General features: G+C 45.6%; 1 protein-coding gene across 1 annotated transcript in view; it reads right to left on the bottom strand.

Annotated features, from left to right (window-relative positions):
- Window positions 1-23,215, bottom strand: part of MGAT4B (alpha-1,3-mannosyl-glycoprotein 4-beta-N-acetylglucosaminyltransferase B) — a 50,226-nt gene that overhangs the window by 13,981 nt on the left and 13,030 nt on the right. Inside the window, exons 2-3 of the mRNA XM_054287818.1 lie at window positions 1,347-1,526; window positions 533-673 (exon numbers count right to left, since the gene is read on the bottom strand). Of these exons, the coding sequence (XP_054143793.1) occupies window positions 533-673; window positions 1,347-1,526 (321 nt within the window). The remainder of the gene's footprint in view (window positions 1-532; window positions 674-1,346; window positions 1,527-23,215) is intronic.

Below are 23,215 nucleotides of genomic sequence, written 5' to 3'. Positions count from 1 at the left end.
CCCCCTCCCAGAGGCCTTTTCAACTTGTGAACAGCAACTTGAAGACCACCTCTTGTTTGCCAAACCCCTCCCATGGCCAAAAGCACTCCAGTTTAGCAGGTGCAAGTCAGGTCTTTGGCGTTGGGAGCAGGAGGAATCATCAAGTAACCAAAGTCCTGTTACCAATGGGATTTGTCTCCTTAGTTTGATTACAGTCTCCATGAAGCACCCTACAAACTATGCTTTCATCTGAAGCCCTTCCAGGCAAAGTCTAGAGCACTCTGGATATGGAAAGCAGCAAACAACATCTGGCAGAAGCATCAAGAACATTTTAGGTCCAGTCAAGAGCACAGACAGCACTCCCCTGCAGACTTGCAGGCGTGACATGGCTCACCCACCCCACATGTCACCATAACCAAGGAAGCTTGCATGATGCATGCAGCCCTTCCTCCAGTCCTGCTGGTCTCTGTGCCACAGGCAGGCCAGGAGGAAAGGGGAGGGACAGGCACCAAGGTGAGGAAGAGCACCAGAAGCAGCACTAATTCCCATTTACCTCCAGTGCGCCCCTGTCCCACATGCACGGCTGGCTGCAGACTGTTCTCCTTTGACAGCAAATGTGGCAAATGATGGAAGATGGTGGGAAGGTGCAGCACATTCTTGTTGGTGATATTCCACAGTTTTAACTTGGTTTCGTCTTAAAAAGGAAAAGGGAATCAATTGCAAGGCACGGTAGGTAGGAAGAGACTGCAAGGCAAAAAGCCTTTTTACAGCAGCCTGGCCACCCGAGACTACTGCTGGGTTATAAAAAATCAGGCCAACCTTTAACATGCTACCACAAACCCAATTAAAGTTCAGCAGGAGCCAGGAGGGCCTTAAAGAAGTCCCAAAATATTTGGGAAGGAGAGGGGAGAATGAAGATAAAATGAAGGTCAAATCAGATCTTTCTGTGAGATCCAATTTTCTTCAACCGAGCAACTTAAAAAAAAAAAAGAACAAATAAATTGGTGAGGGGTGGTCAGCCAGCCTAACTCCTTCCTCCCCCCTCTCTTTGGATACCCATTTTCCATATGGGTTGAATACAGCCATAGGAAACAGAGTGTATGACTTGCAAGGGAGAAAAAAAAGCTTGTAAGCAAGCAAATTGGCAAATATCCTCGGCAGAGGCAAATCCGTGTTTAATGATGCTTATGCACCTCTAATTAAACAGGAGTTTAAGAGCTCCCAAGTCTCTCTGAACTCCACAATTTGCTCGTGCTGGGGGAGAGAAGAGCAGGTCCTGTCCGCAGCCCTGCGCACACACACCTCTCTACCTCCTCATCAGAAACAGCTCCAACACAGCCCCAGATGCTCAAGGCCTGTTTATTCACCAGATAAGCTGCTCCAGGTCCGGTTTATGTCCCTCAGGGCCTGCTTCTCTGACAGGGCTCTCTTGATCTCCTCCAGGACCAGGTTGAGCTCCTTGGAGCGCTTCAGGCTCTCCTGCTCGGCCGTGTGCAGCCGGTCCCTGAGCGCCAGGAACTCCCGCTGGTAGATGTCCACAACGTCGCCTGAGGATGGAGCAGAGGGAGAAGCTCAGTCCTCTGTGCTCAGAAGGGTTTCACTCATACCTCCCTTGCCTCCCCAGTCCTTCAACTATGGATTTAGGGAGCTGTGACCCAGCACGCACCCATTGGTGAAAGGGTCACGGGGAGGGGAGTTTAAGTTCAGAACTTCAATAATAAAGCTACTTCCATTTTATCTCTTTCAGCTTGGGTTTCTGGGTCATGTAGAAATAGAATCATAGAACAGTTTGGGCTGGAAAAAACCTCTAAGATCATTGAGTCCAACCATTAACCCAGCAATGCCATGACCACCATTAAACCACGTTCCCAAGTGCCACATCTACACATCTTTTACATCTCTTCAGGGATGGTGATTCCACCACTTCCCTGGGCACCTTGTGTGAATGATTGGCTGGTTTCACCTGAAGGATTTTTTCCCAATATCCAATCTATCTTTTTCTACAGGTTGAACCTTCCCCAGCTTGTTTTCCCTTCTTTGGACACACAAATACAACCACCTCCTGGAAGATCCCGAGTGATGGAAAGAGAGATGTTGGCAAGGGGGGATGCTGCCCTGCAGTGAGACGAGGGTGCAGACAGCACCTCCTCCAGATTTGGAAGAGAACCCCAAATTTTAACAGCCAAAAGAGATTTCGGGACTCTAACCTCTCCAAAACACATCAGGATAAAGAAAATCACATAGCAACAACTGCCTGGATGCTTATATGAATTTGAGTGTTTGGGCACACACCTTTAGGATGCACCATAAATGTATAAAAAACCTCTTCTGGTAGGGTAACGCAGCTTTTTGTTTTGAAACAACATCTTATCCCATGCTCTGTAAACAGAGCAATAAAACTATCAAGAGCTTTCATTCAGAACTAACTATACAACAGCTGGGAGTGGAATCAGTGAGCCACCAATGAACCTTCCCGGGACATTTTTTCCCATTATTAATGAAACTACTCATTATAAATACTTTTATCTGTGGTTATTCATTTGTTTTCAGTAAGATTATAACTCACAAGACTATACCCAAAGCAGATTTGTCCACTGAATAGTAGACTCTTAACCCAAACACGACTAGGAGAGTTAATGATCAAAAATACTGCACTGGAACTTCACAACACAGGGCTAAATATAAATCAAAGCAATTGAAAAAGATACATTGACTGCATAAAAAAATCTTCTATTTCGGGTTCCATGAAGAAAAAGTAAAAGGAATTTTGAAAATCAGACATATCCAGCTTCAGTGCAGAGTTTCCAAGACAACAGTGCTTCCCAGTCCAGGTACTGGTAATGCTTTTGCCTAGAAAAAGTTTCCCCTATTCAGTCTTTCCCCCAAGAAAAACCTCCTTAAACACTCACTCCTTCAGCACAAGGGACCCCCCCCAAGGCAGTCTGGCTCCTATTAACCTTTTGACATTATTTTCAAAGCCATGGCACACGGGGAGGGAGCAGAGGAAGTCACACCCATTTGATGACTGGTCCATCTGACAACACGTTATTCAGAGAAATTCAAGGCAGAGACATAAACAAGACCAGTCCTTCCTTTTTCCTGTGCGGTGCTGCTCGCTTTCCACTCCCATCGAAAAAACATTTTCAAATATGCAGAAAAACAAGTTAACACCCAGCTTTGAGAGCTGCCACAGGAATTCTCAGGAGGATGTCAGGCTCTAAAAACTCCTCCCACGATGAGTGAGACCTTTACCTGCTGCTGCCTCTCAGACATAAGAATACAGCTACATTCAGCTTCCCAATACTCCACATTATAGATTTTCCTATTGTATCTTTTACTGGCTGCATCTGGAAACACCAGCAAAGAACAAGTCTCACTTGCTGTTTTTGCACAACATGATGGCTCATGCAAGGCTGGAAGCATTTGGCTCTTGGCATCCTGGGGGTTCCTATCCTGTGGATGCTATCAAAGCCAAATCACAGCTAAAGGCTGCCATTAGATCTTGTTCTGCAATACCTGGAGCAGAGTAAAGGCGAGGCTTTGCACTTAATGGCTTTTTCCAGAGCACTGCACTTCATTTGTGTCAGATTTAGAAGGGAAATGTCACTGATTATTCAGTCACTAATGACCTGCCCGCCGAAGCCAAGAGCTGTACTTTCCTTAGACTGCAATGGTGATGTGCAGTCAACCATTTGCTGCTTTTCTGGTTAATGGTTGGAAGTGAAATTGTATTTGCTTCCAGCTCTCTTGTCATATGATGTCTTCGTAGGCTTTCCATTCTTTAATTAAAATTTCATTAAATTTAAAAGCTGATCGATCGTGACTGCTTCTGATGACAGCCTGAGCAATCCTAGACAAAGCCTGAGATGGGTGTACAGTTTGCCATGAATTTCCAGTAATTTTGCACTTGTTGGCCTGCAATGACATGTGGCTGCAGATCTGTGTCCTCACAAAAACCTTCACCTCTGAACCAGGGAGGGCTCTGAAAACCCACGAAGGGCAGCAGAGGATAAGCAGGGGGGGATTGGCTCCCATCTCCACAAGCAAGGTTGGACATAGAAGTGATTTGCTGCTAATTAGGCTGAACAAATTTTTCAGCTAGTGTCAGTTCAGCACAGACCCTTTACATACCTTTCAAACCAGCAGTACTCCCTATCTACATATTTATTGTATTCCCTCCCAGCACAAGATAACAGAGCTCTTAAAATATCCCTAGACTCAAGCACTGCAGGACAAAAACTCCTAGCTATATCTAAAAAAAATAAATATTTAGCTTATTTTTTTCTTGAGAGATAACACATTGCTTTGGGCTTAAAATATACTTGTTTAAGAAAGAAAGAAAGTCAGCCTTAGGTGACAGGCTGCAGGACTGACCTGGGAGACCAAAACCCTCTCAAACTTGCAGCACACATGAGCAAAGAACTCATTTCTCACCTTGCCAGGGCTCATATCTGCACACAATGGTTTCTCACAATCTGTTTTTAGAAGCAGGCTGGCTGTGAGGCTCCAAGTGGGAATCAGGCATCCTCATACAAGCCAGTGCTCAGCAGGGCAGGGAGGCAGCGCTGGGCACAGCTGAGTGCCAGCCACCATCTGTCCATGCCATGCCCACTGCAGAGCTCTCAGAGGGGATCCTGGAGGGGGAGCAGCCCCAGGCTGAGGGACAGTGGCCACAGGAGTGTCCAGCTGAGCATCACTCACTGACCAATGTCTCCCCACACCCCTCTCCTGCACGGCTGTGCCCGGACACAGCTGCCAGGCTTTGTGATTTAGCTGAGAAACCTGGGCTGGGTTTGCTGAGCACAAACCACTGGGGAAGCAAAAGGCAGGGATGGCCTGAACAGGCCCTTTCAGGAGCTGGACTTTGGTGATCTTAGTGGGTGCCTTCCAAGCCAGAACATCCTGTGACTGCTCAGCAGCTGGGATGCAGCACCGTGCAAGGGATGGGCACAGGCTGGAGGGGGTTGTGGGCTGCTGGGTGTCCCACAGAGCTGAGCTCCTGCAGCCTCCCCAAAGGATTTACCCACCTAAGACAGCAACCTCTCAATAAAAAGTATTTCTCCACTATGGAGAATTCTGTGTCTTCATTCTTATTCAAGTGACTCTTAAGTGCAAACTATGTTTGCTAGCAGAGGTGAGGGCTGGGACAACTGCATCCACATCCATTTTCATTTGCTTTCAGTGTGAAAGCAAAATAATCTGATCCTAAACCAGGAGACAGAAATAAAATCAGACCAGTGCCAATAAAAACCCCACCCTGAAATCTCACACAGTCATCCATACGCACACACACACACACACATATATATATATACAGACACACACATACATACTATCACACACAGAGTCAGGAATGTTATAATTCTGTATTTAGCATTCGTCTTTCCAATCACACTCCAACCTCCCAGAGAGTCTGCAGTGCATTTTAAGCACGTCCATATTTCAGTTCCAATTACTTTTGGTTTTGTTCTCTGCTGATAACCTCTCCCAGCAGAGTGGACCCACGGCTAACGCCAGAGATTTCCCTCCATTTCAATCTTTTCAAAAGCAAACACACAGTCTTTGCTAGCTGGACTTGCTTCTCATTAGGAAGACTTTCAAGAGACTTGGTTTAAAAACTAAAAACAACCCTCAAACCTCTAAACTGTTTATCTGTACAAAATCTTGGCTTCTAGAGCATAACTGCACCTTTTGACCGCTGTTGCACGAACTCCCAAAGCCAAAAGAGCAAGAAGAAGTGCAGTTCCCTTACAATGTAAATGAAGCTGGAGCAGAAAATTCATCTGCCTACAGAAAACGTCTCTGTAATGACTGCTCTCCCTCATTTTATTTAAAGCACCCCTTTAAGAAATAAATGCTTCCCCCTCTAGGACTTGCAAGGGCCTGGGGGGACTGCAGAGCACACAAACAACCCTCTCCATGCTGGAGCATCTGTGTGTCCAAAAATGCCAACAGGCAAGGACAGGAACCAGGCTGGTGAGCCACTGTCCCACCTCAGCCAGGCACCCATGCTGGCCCCAGCTGCCTCCAGCCCCAGCCATTCCCAGCAGCTCCTGGAGTTAGATGATGATTAGGGAATTTTTTTTTTTTTTTTGCATTTTGATGTTTAATGATTTATATAATGCTGGCACGGCTCCACGCATTACACTCTAGATTGCCCTGATTGAATCGCAACATTCATTAGGTCTTTTGCTAACAGAATTTCACTGGACTATTAAAATGGATAGAAGGAGTTACTGTGCCATGTCGGTGAATTAAATTCTGCCTGTGAGAGGCACAAAAGGAGCAGTCCTGCTTTACATGGAAATCTGGTGGCTGGTGCAGCACACAGGTGTGAGGCACTTTGCACACAGGTACACAGAGATTGCAGCAACTCCACAATAACCTATTTATGCCATTAAAAACAAAATGTTGCCCTTTGCTTATCTGGCTTTAAAAAGTACAAACCAGCTCTAGAGACTCACCATAAACAAATCCCCAAATCATCCCTCAAAAAACCCCTGCAAAGGACTCCTAAGCAGCAGTAAGAAAGGATAGTTTAGCATCCAAAATCCCCAAATATCAGCCCCTCCCCACCCCCCCACCAAAGGCAGGATGATGATTGAGGTCTTTTCCTTCAGATCTAAAGAAACACGAACAGTGCTCCTGTGAGATGAGAAAGCTCAGAGACACATCACCTTCCCTTCTGTGAGCCAGCAGGTCACTGCTCCCAGTTTCAGACTCATCTTTTAAAATCATAAATATTTTGGCAGAGTGGGATGTATGCAGCCACTGAGAACCTGATTTGCATTAAGGAACTGAGCACCAAGACACACTGAGCAACAATTCAAACACTGTCAAGGGTAGAGTTTGGGGAGTGGGTGGTATCTGGCAGAGGGGGCTCCCAAAAGGTTCCAGCAGTTGCAATTACCCTGTTAGGGGCTGATTCATCTGCACAGAAAGTGTGTTTCAGCAGTGCCATCACCACACAGCAAACACGGATGCTCTATTCAGTAAACATTATGCGACATTTAATTCTCCACTGTGTCCCAAACCACCTCGATACTCAGCCAAAGCAGACATTTTCTAGCTGCTGATTATAGGTACATCCCAAGATTCTTAATTATAAAGTTTTTACATCATTTTTTAAAGAAAAAGATTTTAAAGCAAAAAGAGTTTTTAAAGAAGCTTTTTCAAGTTTATAAAATTACATTATGTTGTAATTTGTGGTTACCACCAAGGCAAAAAGTAACATGGAAAGTAGAATCTTTAGTACCACTAGAAAGCTGATGATTATTGGGAAAATAGCTACAGGTGTGAAGAGCTCCAGGCAGGACAGGGACCAGGGAAGGAGAGGGGTGGCATGTGGGGTTCCCAGCTCAAAGCAATGGGGCTGGGTTAGGTGCTGCTGGCACTGGCACTTACAGGGATGCCGAGTCAACAGAGTCATGGAATAGTTTGGGTTGGAAGGAACTTGAAAGCTCATCTCATCCCACTCCCCTGCCATGGGCAAGGGCACTTTCGACTAGGCCAGGCTGCTCCAAGGCCAATCCAGCCTGGCCTAAGACACTGCCAGGGATGGGGCATAATAATGGGCACTGGTGGTCAAAAGAGCTGTCAAAAACCAGCTATGGATTAGCTCCTTGTGTTCATCCTGTGCCCTTTATTTACTCTTCCTTACAGTTCAGTCAGTACCTACAGCATGGGGCTGAATAATGTATTTTGATTATACCACCCCAATGCACCCCTCAGTGCCACCACTATGCTCCAGCTTGGAGCCTGTGCTCAAGAACTGTCCCGAGTGGATGCAGAGCTGTTCTGGAGCATCTCAGAAAAACCAGTACCCACCCTCCACACCCAGCTAAAGGCACTGGCTGCCCAGGTGGGTGATGGCAGCAGGAAAGACCCACCACAGTCAGTGGAGGCTCCTGTGCTGCCCCTGGGTTGGCTGCTGGGTCTGGGCATCCCACAGCATCAGCGTCACACTGAGAGAACTCGTCAGCCAGGGCAAGAGGCTTATTAAAAGTCAGCCTGTCTGAAAAAATGATCCTCAAATAAAGCAAGAGCTTTCCCCAGCTCCAGTCTGGTGTTGTTTTCTTTAATATGGCCATTTAATAAGAGCCTGTGGTATATTTAACAGCATTTCAACCTTCAGCAGCTCCGAGTAATGAGATAGAAATGCAATGCATCTCTCCACCGCCGGTCCCTCCCCAGGGAACACAGGCACCTTTAAGTCACTATTTCTTTTTGCAGCAGTAGGTGTTGATCATATTTCTGGTGCACATCTTGCTGGAGTTTAATGTTGTCTCAGCACATACGTCATCAGAAGGAGAGAGGAAAATTCATATCCCCTGTGCCTTGTTATTGCAAAGTATGAGCTACTGTTTGCATTGGAGAGTCAGTTCAGACAACATGCACACAGATATTTCAAAAAGTAAGCTTTTGGTTTTGCTTCTAAAGTCCTAAATTGTAAGTTTTGAGAGATGGGGAGGAGTAATTTCCCATTATGGGGATGCTGAAACACAACACAGATGGTGAACATTCCAATTCCCCATTCCAAGGAGGAGAGCAAGTCACAGGGGTGCCTGTGCCCAAATCCAAAGGCTCCCCAGGGGGGATGCAGGCACCAAAGCACAGATGTAGAAACTCAGAAATGTAAACAGCAATGCCCACTACCTCTGCCTAAAATGCCTTGGATCAGGGCAGAGGAGGCAGCAGAAGCTGTCAGACTGCTCTTGGGTACCTGCAGAGCAGGTTTGGGATCTCTTTCTGCAGCGCTGCTCTGTGGGTGAATCACAGTGAAGGATACAAAGGGCTCCTGAATCCCCTGGGCTTCACCTGCCAAACAAAAGCACTGTCAGGAGAGGAAATTCCCTGCAGGTATAAATCACCATCAGCTTCTCACAAAGGAACCAGTCCTTCTGATTTGTCCTGGGGTTTTATCAACCCATTCAAGGGATTTATGAGATGAAGAAATCAGATGGCAATTCATTTTGCTGCAAAAAAGCTAAGGAGGAAAGGGGAAGAGGGCAAATGCTGCCATTGATCTAAAGAGAAAAGAGATGGGATTAAACAGTGAATTTTCATCATAACAAAAGGTTAACTATCCAGAGGAAGCCATAAGGATTTGTATTAAACTCACTAGCTAATAGATTTAGTGAGGATCTGGGGAAGAAGATGAATTTGTGAAGTAGCCAAATACAGAGTGGACATGGAGATAAGCTCATCAAAGCCAGAAAAGGAGCAAATCATCAGGAGAAGTCAACCAAATGTGACACCAAAACTGATACATGCACTTTAACTGGGGGAGAATCAAGGTATTTTTCACATGGTTCTTAATTAGCAATATTAACTAGGGAGGAAACCACAGCATTGATGTCTGCAGCCCAATCTGCAGCAATCCAAGGAAAAGGGGGGATAGGGAGGGAGGCAAACAAGATGTTAGTGTGGTTAGTGAACAGGATGGGGAATAATAGTATGAAGATTATAACATTATTAAAATGATGCTGCCTAATCCCACAATAGTTTTCACCTCATCTGAAAAAGAGTATTAATACAGACTTAAAAGGGGCTTTTGAGAGGGTGATAAGAATGATCAAAGGCCTGGGGAAAAAATCCTGCTCTGTGAGGAAAGAAAAAATACATGACATAATTCATCTTAGGATGGACATGGTAATAGGGCTTATGATGGAAAGTATAAATAATAGAGTGATATAATGAAAATATACCACAGGCTTCCACTCTCCCTGTTTCAAAACATAGCACTAAGTAACCACTCCATTCAAATATTAATTTGAAACTGAAAAGGAAATGTGTTGCACAGACAAAGTGTATTATTTCTATGAATTCACTGAGGAATTTAAACAACATCAAAGAGCTGGAAGGTGCTGAGCCCAAGGTCAGGTGAAACACTGTCCCACCAGTGGTCCCTGGTCTCAGCTGGGTTGGAAACCCCCTTTTCTCCCCTTTTCCTTGGGAGAAAGATCATGCATTTCTATGTCTCTCCTCACAACCTAATTAGGAGCACTGAAGCTTTTGTCTTCAAAGCAAAGCTAATTCATTAGCAATCTAATTATTTACCTGTGTAGCACCAATACAGCTTTCGAAGCATTTTTCTCTCAAATGGGAAGTGAAGGCTTTGTACTTGGTGAGTTTTTTAATAGCCTTTATTTGACTGGGGAATAAAAACATGCTGAAAGTGAACAAAATAAAACATTATAGAAATCATGAGTCATTAAACCTCGAAATAATTGCAGCTCGACAGGATTTCTAAGTAAGGACATTACACAGCCAAACCTGGACAAGGGGTGGAAAGGAAGGGGGGAAAAGGGGAATGGGAAAAGCTGGGAGCTTGTACATGTGGTCAGTCCTACCAAGCAAACCAGTGCACTTTCCTTACATGGCATGGGCATGGAAAATGCTCTTGGATGCACCAAAGGGCAGCAGGCACAGCCTGGCAATGGAGAGGGTGTTGTTCTCCTGCTCTGAACATGAACATGCAGGAACCTGCAGCAGCCTCCTCTGTGCATCCCTGGGGCCCAGGCACAGCTCTGGGCACTCACCATGCCATGGGCCATGCCACTTGTCACTTGTCATGCTGAACTGTGAGCCATCACAATGCAGGAAAAGCCCAAATTGGATTTGCTTGGCTCTCACCATACCCTCAGAACTGCATTGCTCTCCCTTTCACCACATTCTCACAACAAGCAGCAAAGCCAGTGAGTAAAATCTCATGAACCAAAACAACCCCAAAGGAACAGCTGATGGCTGGAGCTGCAGGACCATGTCTCCAGCTCTGGAGCTTTACAGAAGCAGAAAACCCTGAAGCAGAGCAAATACTTCACAGTCCAACAGGAAAACCCTTTCTATTATAACCTAATTAAGTTAATAGTGAAACAGAGACCTTGTTCCACAAAAACCCATAGCTCCCACGGATCCTGCTCTGTGCTTAGTGCTAATGGCTCACAAGTCCATCCAAAAGGAATCCCTCCAAGAAGGGAAGTCAATCCTTGCAAAGGTCACTGTGTTAATCATCACACCCCTTCTCTAGCAGCAGCTGTTGGTAATTGCCTGTGAAGGAGTCGAAATGAAGCTCTTGTTAATCCTTCTCCCAACATTACCAAAATCAAACATCATCATTATCTCCCCCACAAATGACCCTGAGCCACCAGCACTTTGCAGCTGATGGACAAGCTCAGCCCATCTCAGGAGAGATGTGGCACTGACCGGTGGAAAAAGCAGCTCCACTTTGCGAATTGAAGGTGAGTTTATTGATCAGCAGCAGTAAGTGCTGGTGCCTTGTATCTCCCCACCTCCTGTACAATCGACCAGTGCACTCATCATTCCACTAAAGTTACCACCAGACTCAGAGCAGCTGAGATCCTGGAACAGTGGGAATTTGTTTAATCAATAACATATGAAGCTTTTGGCAGGGCTGAGTGTATGAAAAAATTTTACAACAGTGAAATAAAGTATTGCTGTGTTATAAATCAGAGAACACATATGGAAAAGTTAGAGTGATGTACTAAGAGGGATATCAAGGAAATCACAGAAGTTCTGGCTGGAGTCCCTGGCTCCGCTGATGTTAATAGCTGAGAACTTCAATGCAAGTCAGGTTTGAGCTCTTTTTCCAAAAGAGTAACTCATTTGCAATGCATGTGACTGTATTGGAGTGAAAGGATATTGAGAGCACTCCCCTCACTCCGCTGTTTATGTAAATTGTACATCTTGTCTACCTGCAGATCCACAGCCACTACCAGATTCCAATTTCCCGACTGTACCAACGCCTGATCAGCTGCACGACCATGCTGTTGGGTAGAGCAGATTTTAAAATCACCACATACTGATCACAGGATGAGCTGATCTAAATTGCATTTTGTTTGAGTAGTCTTAAATAATTTGCAGAATGCTCAAAATAAAATGCATGCAGAACCTTTTAAAAATTACTCAGCATTAATATTTGAAATATTTATCCCCTGGGGAGCAGACTTGTAACATGAGCACTTAATGGGGTACATTTTCTTTTCTCCAGAGAAAAAACAAGACATTGCCATAAAATAGCACACTTAGGCCAGCTATAGCTATTGATGCTATCTGAGGGCTCTTGTTTCATTTTATATGCTAGGATAGTTCCTGGGAAGAAAAACATATCACTAAAAGGGTGGGAAGACCCATTTCTCCCTTTTGTCATTCACCAGTCATGAAAACATGAGAGAGGGTTATCAAATAATGTCGACACCCTCTCCCACAAAGCCAGACCAGCTGTTTTAGAATGCATAAAACCCACCCTTATTTCTTCCTCTTGCAGAAAACACATCACTGGAAGTACAAAGACAGAATCCCCCCAATAGCAGCCTGAAGTAAATTAACTTTTCACTATTTCAAAGTGCAGGGACTAACCCAGAAGCAGGCAGCCTTGGTTCCACACCCCACAAGAGCCCAGCTGCAGAGCTGCCTGCCAGCCCGTGCCAGCAGCAGCAGCAGCAGCAGCAGCAGCAGCATTATTCCAGCAGATCAGCTCTGCTGAGAGGCAACACAGATGCTGGTGATGGCACAGCACAAGGTGGGGGTTGCAGGACATTTCAAGGGTAGAAAATAAACAGCTGGAGGGGAGGAGGATGCTGACTACATGGGTGTCCTACTGCTAAGACCTTTGGTTGCTTATTAAATGATGCCTGAAAGCTTCTCAACAAGCTGCTGCTCTGAAATGTAACTGGCATCTCCCTCTCCCTTGTGCCGAGCTCCAGGCAAGGTGTCACGAGAGGCTTTCGGTGAGCCAGGAGTGCCAAAATGCACAGGGAGCTCCCTGAACCTCCTCAGAGGGCACCAAAACCCAGTCAGCCCCACAGTCCCATGGCCTCATCCAGATGGAAAATTTAACATCCTTGCTGCAGGCTTGATTTTGGGTCAGATCATCCTGCTGACCGAGCCAGTGATACACAGGAAGCACAGGGGAACCAGGATGCCCTTTTGGACAACAGCCCAAAAGGAGAACAGTTTAAATGTCTGTGAAACCACATCCCTGGAGGTTTTGCTTTCTTGCAATGTCAGGTTTACCTAAAGGCTTAAAGGCAGCGGACTGAGCCTTACAGCCTGCTGCTCACCACCTCCAAAAATAGGTGTGATTCCGGGAGCCTGGACCACAGGACCATGGTACTTATGCTTAATTTCACAGCTATTCTTAAAGTGCTGCTGAGTCCTGGCAGAAGATCCTTCACACTCCCTGTGAGCAAAGGCACGCTGTTCGCACCTCACATTCCCTTTGAACACGTCTATCTAAATGGATTTGGCTTTTCAGTATTTCACACACCGTTACCTTCACTGGTGCCACATATGAGGTTACCTAATTGCCATGGGCTGCTGTGGATCAGTTTTCCAGACCTTCCACTCTGAGGGAAACTTTGTTACAGAAATTTGACATGTTTAGGTGCTGCAAGAGAATGCAAGATGGGCTGCCAGGAGCTGTGCCCAGCAAACAGCGCTGAGAGCCCACAGGGAGAGTTTTCCATGATGAAACAGTTGCATCTCACACAGCCCAGAAAGCAGCAGCGCAGCCGCACATCCTCCCAGCAGCAGGTCAAAAATGACATCGATCAGGCTGCCAGCTCAAGGAGGTGTGAGGGAAAGGGCTGGAGAGGCCACGGCTGCCCAGCAAAGGCACAGGAGGGAGAGGGATTTTGCACAAGAATCACCCCAAGCACAGCTGAGCAAAGCCACAGTTGGTACTGAAGGAGTTAAAGTGCAGAAATCACAGCAAGCTACACCAGGAGGGACTGCAGGGGCTGACCTGCTGCAATCTGCCTGTGCCAGGGGTGCCAGGAGGTCAAAACTCAGGAAAATCCCACCAAGGGGAGCCAGACTCAGCAGGCACAGGGAAAACAGCAGTGAAAATCCACACAGAACCTGCCCTGGTGGCACCTGCAGCACCACCATGGAGAGCAGCATCCCAGCCTTGCTCCCTCTCTACAAAGAGGTTTATTGGAGTTCAGTGTCCAGGGAGGTAATTTCTGTACTGAAGTGCTTTAGGTACCCCTGATGCACTCAAAAGGGTCTCTCAAGGGCCATGGAGGCTGCTCAGCACCTCCTGGAATGCCCTGCTGGTAAATCCATCAAGCAAATCACCCTGGGTGAGTCCCCAGTTAATAACCTATCCTCACACCCAGCTTCCCAAAGCTTCCTGCCCACAGATGAGCTTTGTTACCCGGGATCACTGCTGTGCATGGCTGAGAAAAATCTAATCCAATTTCTTTCTTCTTTAGGAATAAAACATCAAGTGCGGGCAGTCAGTCAGATACAGCAGCAATGTGGAAGTGTGGCAGCACAGCTGTGTTATCATTGCCAGCAAACCCATGGCTGAGGGAGCAGTGGAGATGGGGGAGCTTCAGTGCTGGCATGGGCTGGGAGGAGTGGTTCAACACACAGCCTCTTTTGGGGAACTCATCATTTAGTTTTATGACCATGGAAAACCCCAAAATGTGTAAACTATAACATCACGACTTTGCATGTAGGTATTCATGATTATAAAGACAATCCTGCAAGCCTGGTGAGAGCAGGGGCATTCTGACAGCCTTATAAATCCATACACTGGAAGAAATATCATATTAGCCCTACATTGTTGCAGACTGGAGCAGCCCCAGCAGAGCCACCCAGTGCTCTGCACCACCTCCCTGGCTTGGAGGGTTTTGCCAAGGTACATATCCTTCTGCACCACCCAGAAGTGGCTAAACCACTTCAAAAGCCACAGTGGGGTCAGGATGCCACAGAGAGCTGCCTCAGCACTGCTGTGCCCCAGCAATGTCCCCTCTTGGGACCAAAACACATCCTCTGCCAAACCACCCCCAGTACCTCTGCAGCTCTGGCACTGCTCATTGGCAGCCTGGCCAGTGCACACTCTGCAGCCAATTCCCTGGGCATGTTTTACTGAGGACAGGAACTCCATGTGTGTGTGTGTGTGTGTTTGATATCAGATTTCAGGGAGGTGATGTTTCTAAACCCTTTCCCCAGCACAGATTTGGAAGGTGTTGGACAAGCAGCCATCCAAGCCCCCAGAAACAGGCAGGATGTGTGCTAAGCCAACCCTGCACACCTGACAAATAAATTCTTTAAGGTTAGACAGCAGACTATAAAACGAAGCTATAAGCACATATCACTGCACATGAAGGAAAATGCATCCTGCTGTTAATGCCCATACCTTCCCTACTGACAGTAATGGATGCCAGCAAAAGAAGAGACATCCAAGAGTGCCAAAACACTCGCTGGTTTTTTTTTCCCTAAGCTTGTATTGGGCATGCTGCTTGAAATACAGAATAGCTGAATTCTATTTTCTCCTCAACCCTCAAGCTGACATAAAATGCCCATGTTTTAATACTGTCATTAAACATTAGGATAAATTACCAGGTTTATAATGAATTCTCAGAAAAAATACTTGTGTCTTCAGAGCTGTGTTCCAGTTATACACCAAGCTGTATTTCAGATGAAATAAAAAGCAATGATGAGTAGCAGATAAGAAGTCAGACTAAATAATGCTGGAGGTCCTTCCCACCTTTGAAATAAAAAAAACCATATGTGTTATTTATGATCAGCGTACTACAGGGCTGATCCTCTGGAGCTGAAAAGGAAAAGCTGGATGATCTTCCAAAGGAGAAGGGAGAGGAAGGAAAAAAGCCACTTAAGATTCCCAGCCAGGGAAACAATTTATGGGTAGGAGCATTTGCTTCAACTTCTGCAGCAAGGAGCCCGTGCACACTCATCTTGCTGCTCAAAGGACATCTTGTGCGTATGAGCAAATTTGTCCAAAACGTTCTGGCCGGGCCGTGGCAGCGTGTTTAGAACACGATTTCCAGATGTGTCTCTCTCCCGTCAGTCCGGCTGCTGCCTCAAGCCAAGAGAGTTATATAAGCTGCAAAGCTTAATTGGATTATTTAGCCCAAATCTTTGGCCAAGAGGCAGCTGGGCTGCAGAGCTGGACAGGCAGCCTGGAGAGGAGCTGCACCCCCCTGGGCTTGGGGGGAAAGGGAGGAGCAGAAGCCAGCAAATAAAGAGTTCATAAAGCAAGACTGGCCTCTCTGTCTCCCTCCAATTTCTCACACCTCCTGTCCCTTTACAGAGGGGATAGTAAGTTGGTATTTTATTAGAGCCATGTTTTCCTACTATAACAACAATTAAAAAGGAATGCAAGAAGCATTTAGAAGACAGGAGCATTTCCCCTCTGCACAAACAAGCATTTCCTGACTGTACAGCTACACAACATGGAATAACACATTTAGCAACCTTGTTTTCCCACAATAATATTTCTTCCCCAAACTTTGGCTGTTGTGGTGGCTTATTTTCCATTTAAGGGCATAATCCTGCTTGTGGGATAGCCCATCCCAGCGGATCTTTGCAGATGTAATTATTAGAGCAAAGTCCTAAAAAAGAAAGTGTTGCGACTATTCTTGGGAAGAAATCAGGAAAGAGAAGAGAGAGAAGCTGAAGAGTTTCCAAATGCTGTAGCTACCAAAGTGTGCCAGAATGATTTTACTCCTTTTATTTTTAATAGAACTGGGTAGTTAAGTCAGAAGTTAACACCAGGATATAAACTCACACTAAACTTTGAGAAGGTTGCCTGCTCCATTGCTGAAACAAAAAGTACATGCATGCTTGACAGCCACTCAAACCATTGTCATGAGCCCCTGGATGGACTTTGTATGGCTTTACTACAAATAATAATACAAAAAAGCAGCCTGGCATCCTTCTCTGCCACTGCTGACAACATTTCCACCAACATTTCCACCAGGCAAAGTGCCACGGATGAATTCAACAGATTAAAACAACCAGAACAGTACAACAGGCAGGGATGTGCTCAGTCCTGCTGCAAACAGCTCCACAAACATTGCAAATCACACACAGAGGGAGGATGCCTCTCACTGCTCCAACTCTGGTCCTGAAAGCATCATGCACACAAGAACCCCAAAATCCAGAGCATCACTGCTGGCAGCCACTCTGCAATTCCTGATGAACATTCCGAATGAGGAGCTGCAATTAACACGCAGTACAGAGTCACAGCAAACAGCAGCAGTGACCAAAAAGCTCTTTATAGAAGGGCTCTCTGCTACAATGCCATGATTACTAGTTATGGAAATATTTCATAAAAAGGCAGACAAAGAGATTTCCACAGGGCACAGCGAGCCATCCAATTTGTGCTGTGCTTGGACTTCGTAAATCAAAATCCAAGCGACATTTACAGCACTCTAGCTGTTCCTTAAACTTTATTTTTCTTTGCTGCATGCATTTTGTGCCCTCAGTGAGCTGCAGCAAAAGCTCTGTGTGACTGATGGGAAGGAGAAAGTTGACTCAGGCTGACCGGGTAAAGCAGGCTCACCCCCCTTCCCTGTTATCTGCATTAAGAGCTTCAACAAATTTGTGTAATACCCAGCATTATAGAAATGGATTTCCAACCAGAAGAGCAGTTGGCAGGATTAAACAAGTAGAAAAGCACATGCACATAAAAAATCAGGAGGTCTGCACACGAGCTAATGGAGCAAACAGAAAATCACTGGGCATGCTCCCTGGGCTGGAGAACCACTTCCTTTACGACAGACAGTAACGTCTCATTACAGGAGAAACAAATACAATAAAGATGAATATTCCATCTTCCCTTGGCTACATTTTAAGTGTTAAGCCAATACAAATTGTCGGGTTATATTTCACAAAAATAGCTACTCAAAAAAAACCCTGCTGGCAGCGTAGCAGAGCAAATTTCATCTGAAAGATAAATCCTACATTTTTCGTAGGCAGATGTGAAAATATATCAGACTTTATCATAACAGCCCCTCCCAGAAGCTGAAGAAGCCACAGAGTAAATTTGCAACAAAAAATTTGCTTCCTTTCCCTCCTTGGCCTATATTGCTTAACTCAACACAGACAGAATTACGAGCAAATCAAGTTCCTCCATCTGGTAACAGAGGCCACACACTCTCCTGCACCACGGCACAAAGTCAGGATGGGACCAACCCTTGGGATCACCAGTGAAACACCTGGAGGGTGGAGCTGCAGGGCTGTGTAATTGCTGTCATCACAAAGTGACCACTCAGCCCCACTGCCCCAGCGAGGCAGGGCCGCACCAAGCCTGGGAACAAACGCGGCCTTGTCGGGGTGGCCGGGCACGAGGGCGCCTGGCACCGGCCAGGACAAGGCTGCTGGCAATTGCAGGATCGCTGCCAAAAGCTGAGCTGGAGCAGGACACTGTAGCATCGCTATTTCTGGCTGATCAAAGGGCAAAATCAAGCTACCTCCACAGTTTAGTGAAAACTCCTACAAAGCTGGCATGTGAAATGATCTTAAAGCTGCTCTCTGGTGCAGGATTGTAACTCTGGATCAGCACCACCTTCCCTCCTGCTGCAGGATCATTGCACTGAAGGGTGAATATCCATCTCTTACCAGGATGGGGCTGGGAGCTGAGGAAGAAGCATCTTTAATCAATTAAATCCCAGCTTGGTCTGAGCAAGCCAATCCCTGCAAAGAACATCCCACAAAGCAAATGAAATTCCCTATAGGATATTCCCTATAGGAGGTGTTGAAAAGGGAGGGCAGAGAGACATGCACCCTACCCAGGAGTGTGCTGGGTGCTTAATCATTAAAACCTGTGGTTCCAGACAGGGCTGCATCTGCAGTTCTCACCTACCCCATGGGAGAGGATGGATTAGGGAATGGGAGCTGGAATTACCCTGGGCAGTGGTGGCAGCAGGGGTCTGAGTATTACTTCCAGTCTTGTGCCTCTTGCAATCTCATGAAGACCCTTCTGCATTCAAAATATTTTAAATTAAGACTAAATAGTTAATTACGACTAGTAATTTTAGCTTTAATGGAACTATGAAGCACATAATAATTTTTAACCTAATAACCAGCAAAAATAAACCAAAACCCACATATTTAAAAGAAATCTGGTCTGCTTGGCAAAGCTTACCTGCTGCCTAAACCAGGATTAGTGATGACCAGAAGTGCAACAGAGCTGTGCAAGGGGAGCAGCTCCTTAGATTTGTAGTTTTGGCCAAACTCTGACTACAAACTGGAAATTCTGCTGGCCTAAAATCCCCTGGATTCAGGAATTGGAAGCAAACCTGCACCAAGAGGCAGCTGTTTCTATGGGCCAGCTTGGAAGATGAGCTTAAGCTTTTGAGATTGCTTATTTTTCTTAAGGTCAGTTTACATATATTTTATTCCTTCTATAATCTCCCCTTGCCTTGCATCTCAACTTTGAATTATTTATCATCAGGTATCACATTCATTTGCATACTTTATGAGGTGCAAACCAAATGATTAGTCATTCCATATTAGACTTTCCTAAACCATCTGTGCCAGGCTCTGAAGCAGCTTGGTTTTGGTTTTCTTTAATACTTGGGGGGGAAATAAAAGTTGAAGGGGAGAATACTGGATTAATTTTAAAACACAGGGTAAAATAGTCCATGTTTGTGGATAGCAAAGCTTTATTACTCTGCCAGAGCCAGGCTCCTCCAGGAAGGTGCAGATGATCATCTTCATTGTAATTTAACCAGCGATACAAATTGCAAGCAGCATTATTTCAAAGACCTCTGTTTATTGATTAGAAAAAAAGTCCTTCTCTTCCTGCTCCCTCCTTGAGTGGTGCTGATTGCACACAATAGAGAGCTATCACTTAAAGAGCCAATTAAGTCAACTTCTGAAAGGTAATTGAATAGCTGGAATTCTTAGTGCACTATTGTACTGCATTATCTTGATTGCAATGAAGGAAAAACAAAGCAGCCAGAGCAACAAAAATTAGAGAATGAGGCTCTGGCCATAGGTAGGAATACTGAAATAGATAGGCCCATTAACGCTGCTCCCCTTCCCCCCCCCCCCCCCCCCCCAAATATTTTCTTTCTGTGATTACTTCTAACTCTTGCTAGAAGTGTGAGAAAGCACAAAAAACTTCATCTTGTTTATTTTCAGCATTGGCAGGACTTAATGAGGGAAGGGCTGAGCTGCTGACCAGGCACAGAGAATGTTGCTGGTACAGCCACCCCAACACACCCCATCCCTGGGGGGAACCCAACATCTGGGCATCCTGTACCCAACCAAAAGCTTTGATTAAAGAACTGCTTGAGGCTTGGTCTATGACGGTAACACTTTCTGTACAGATTCACCCACGCCTGACAGAACCATCAAGAGATTCTTTTCTGCCCTCCTGGCTACCTTCAAAATACCCAGAGGACTTTAGATCACCTCTGGGGTTTCCATACCATGGCCTAACTGGGCTGAAGTGAGACTAAGATTTTGAAAGCTGTTGGGAAGAAGGACATTGTTTTAGTCCCTTAGAAAAAACAAGCTTTAAAAAAACCCCAGTTGTTGTAAGCCTGCCAGCACTCAGAATTTATATAAAATAACTCATTTAAATGCAGTAAAAAAATGCATCACAATCTGAGAGAAGAATCCTCGGAACTCGAAGGCACTGTCTGTACATGGTCAAAATTCACCATCAATTTTTGAGCAATTACTCAAAGTACTCACAGCACTCGGGTTATAAAGCATTTACACAGACACATAAAATAAAAGCTTTTTCCAAAGTAGGAAAAGAGGCGCCACAAAACATAAAAATCTCCTTCATTCTTCTGCGCCGACAGCAGCCTGTGGTGTGACCTTCCACCCCGTCCCCCGGCCCTGGGTTTCCACGGCAGCACAATCAATCCACCCAAGCTCTGAGCACACTAATGCTGTTCTCCTCGAGCAGCTTTGGCACCAGCTGCCTCCCCAGATGTGCATTTTGTCTGGCACTGGAGCCTTGCTGGAGAACACAGCACTGAGCAGGGTGAGATGCTGCAGAGAGGATGCTCTCTGTGTCTCCTCCTGGCACATCTCAAGGTTCCTGCCCTGAGTCCCACAGACTTCACAGCCCAGAACAAGGGTAGATCTCCCAGAAAAAACCCAATAAATGCCATTCCTCCAGTAGCAAGAGAAATGCAAACCCATCCTTCTGCAGACATGGCTTTTGTGTTTGAAGGGCTGCAGGAAGGATGCTCAGAGGGAGGTTCCAAAGGGATTTATGCACTCAGCAGGTTGGGAACCTCTCCTGTGCCCTGACTGCCCACCTGTGGAATGGGCTGAATGACACCCAGCCAGCCTTGTAGAGGGCTTTGCTTTTCATCAATCCACTTTCCTCTCCAGGAGTCAGGTGACTCCTACTCTCACCTCCTCCACCCTCACCCTACTGCTGTGGGGCCCCAGGAGCCCTCACTCTGAACAGAGACATCCATTCATCCACTGGGAATCTGGCAGGACCACGTAAGAACCTCTGAAACACATGGTACCAACCTTGGGCACTGTGCACCACAAGTATGACTGAGCACACCTGCCCAAACTTCTGCCTCATTCATTTTCGTCAGTCTCTCCTCAGTCTACTTTGCAATTATCTCTGCAATTCCCACTGAAAGACAGGACACAATTTAAGGAACTTGAGTGATTTTTTTCAAACTTGAATGGTGTCTACCCAAAGGAAGCCATGCACTCAAACACACCCCAAGAGTCTCAGTCCTCAGATATGCTTAGAAGTGGGAGCTTTAGTTTTTCTTCATCAGCAGACTGAAAGCCCACCAAAAACAGTAGGGTACCACCCTCTCCCTGGCCATTCTCTAGTTGAGACTTAGTCTATCTTTTCAAAAGCTCTTCCAGTTACACAATCAAAATATTCCTTAAGGACTATATCTAGAACAGCTCTAAAAATTGTTTGTACTTTCCCTGAGACCTCACATCTACTTATTGGATGGAGGAGCCAAGAGGAGAGAACAGATATTTCATGGAGCAGACATTGCACATAAATATTGTCCCTGACACACATGTGCTGTGAATACAATTGCATCCTCACATCAATTACACTCCAGAAGCTACATTTGTAGAAGTCAAATAAATAAATGTAAGTTTGAAATAAAAAATTATTTAAATTTCTAGCAAGCCACTTCACCTTATAACCATTCTTTCCTGTGACACATTGTGCTGGTTCCTATTCTAATAACACATTCAAGTACCTGCACAGGTACAAAGCATGTGTACAAATCACATCTTGCAAAACAACTGTTGGCAAAGAGCAGGATTTGAGTATTCATTACTCACTGCTCAACAGTTACATACATTTTAATTCTGACCTCAAAACATAATTTGGACCATGGCAGATGTTTCCTACAGCACAGGCTGCCTTTGGATGAGATTTAATTCAGTTTGAACATGGCAGCAATGAAGAAAAGGATTTAAACATTTTCTGCTCATTCTCCAAGCTTAATGCTGCAGAGGTAAAAATGAGGGAGGACTAAATTGAATGGCTGAATTTGCTCTCTCAGCCTCAGCTCTGGATCCAGATTAGCCAGGTGAGGCTGTGCCTCCCTGTCACCTCTGTGACATCAGCCTGTGTCAAAAAGAAATTAAATTATTTTAATAAGGTTCTGCTGAATGCACACTGGTGGTGGAAGCAAGAGAAGAATAACCTCTAGTTTTAAGCTGCTTCATTTCTATCAGAAGGGGACATATTCCTCTGCAAACTCTTCCTCCTCTCCCCTGATTACCCTGAGCAGCTCCTTCCTGCTATTCGACATCAAGAAGTAGATCATTACTTCACCAGCAGCACTTAAAACCTTCTGTAAGGTGAGATCCAATTGCAATTTTACATCCACATAGTTGCCCACACTGAAGAGCCCTGAAATGCTCTTAACGAGTTGTGTGCTCAGGGATCAGCTCTTCACACATCAGCGGAACAGGCTTGGGGAGCGACAGCTGCTTCCATAGTGCACAGCCAGTGGAGCAGTTTAAGGGGAAGAGAAATGGTATAAATAATTGAAATCACAGCAAGAAATGTAGGCAGAGCAGAGGGAAGGAGGGCAGCTCCAAAGGAGCAGGCAGCAGGAGGAGAGATAAGGACTTCTCCCGAAGCCAAACTAAACACGAGTGTGTGTACAAAACCCACACCTCCTTGGCGGTGTGCTGCACCACACACCAGCAGACTAAAGAATTTCTTGACCTTTTCTGCACTGGCTGGCAGTGATCTGAATTCTACCCACCTACAAGCTCTCTTGTCATCTTCCCTTTCCTCCTCTCCATGAAATCCTGAAGTCTGATGCAAATGATCCTCATGTACATCTCAGCACTGCAGTGACCTTGGTAACCAAACAATGCTGATGAGTCAATGGATTTCAAATTCTGCCACGGACAAGCACCTCACCCACAGGGACCCACTCCTCCTGGACCAGCCTTTCATGGTGAAGCTCTCTGAGAGGGTTCC

The sequence above is a fragment of the Melozone crissalis genome, unplaced genomic scaffold, assembly GCF_028551555.1.
Source record: "Melozone crissalis strain CALT ecotype California unplaced genomic scaffold, PUWL_Pcris_2 ptg000061l_1, whole genome shotgun sequence".
Classification (NCBI taxonomy): Eukaryota; Metazoa; Chordata; class Aves; order Passeriformes; family Passerellidae; genus Melozone; species Melozone crissalis.
The sequence above is the reverse complement of the archived record's forward strand: the minus strand, read 5'-3'. Positions and strand labels throughout refer to the sequence as shown.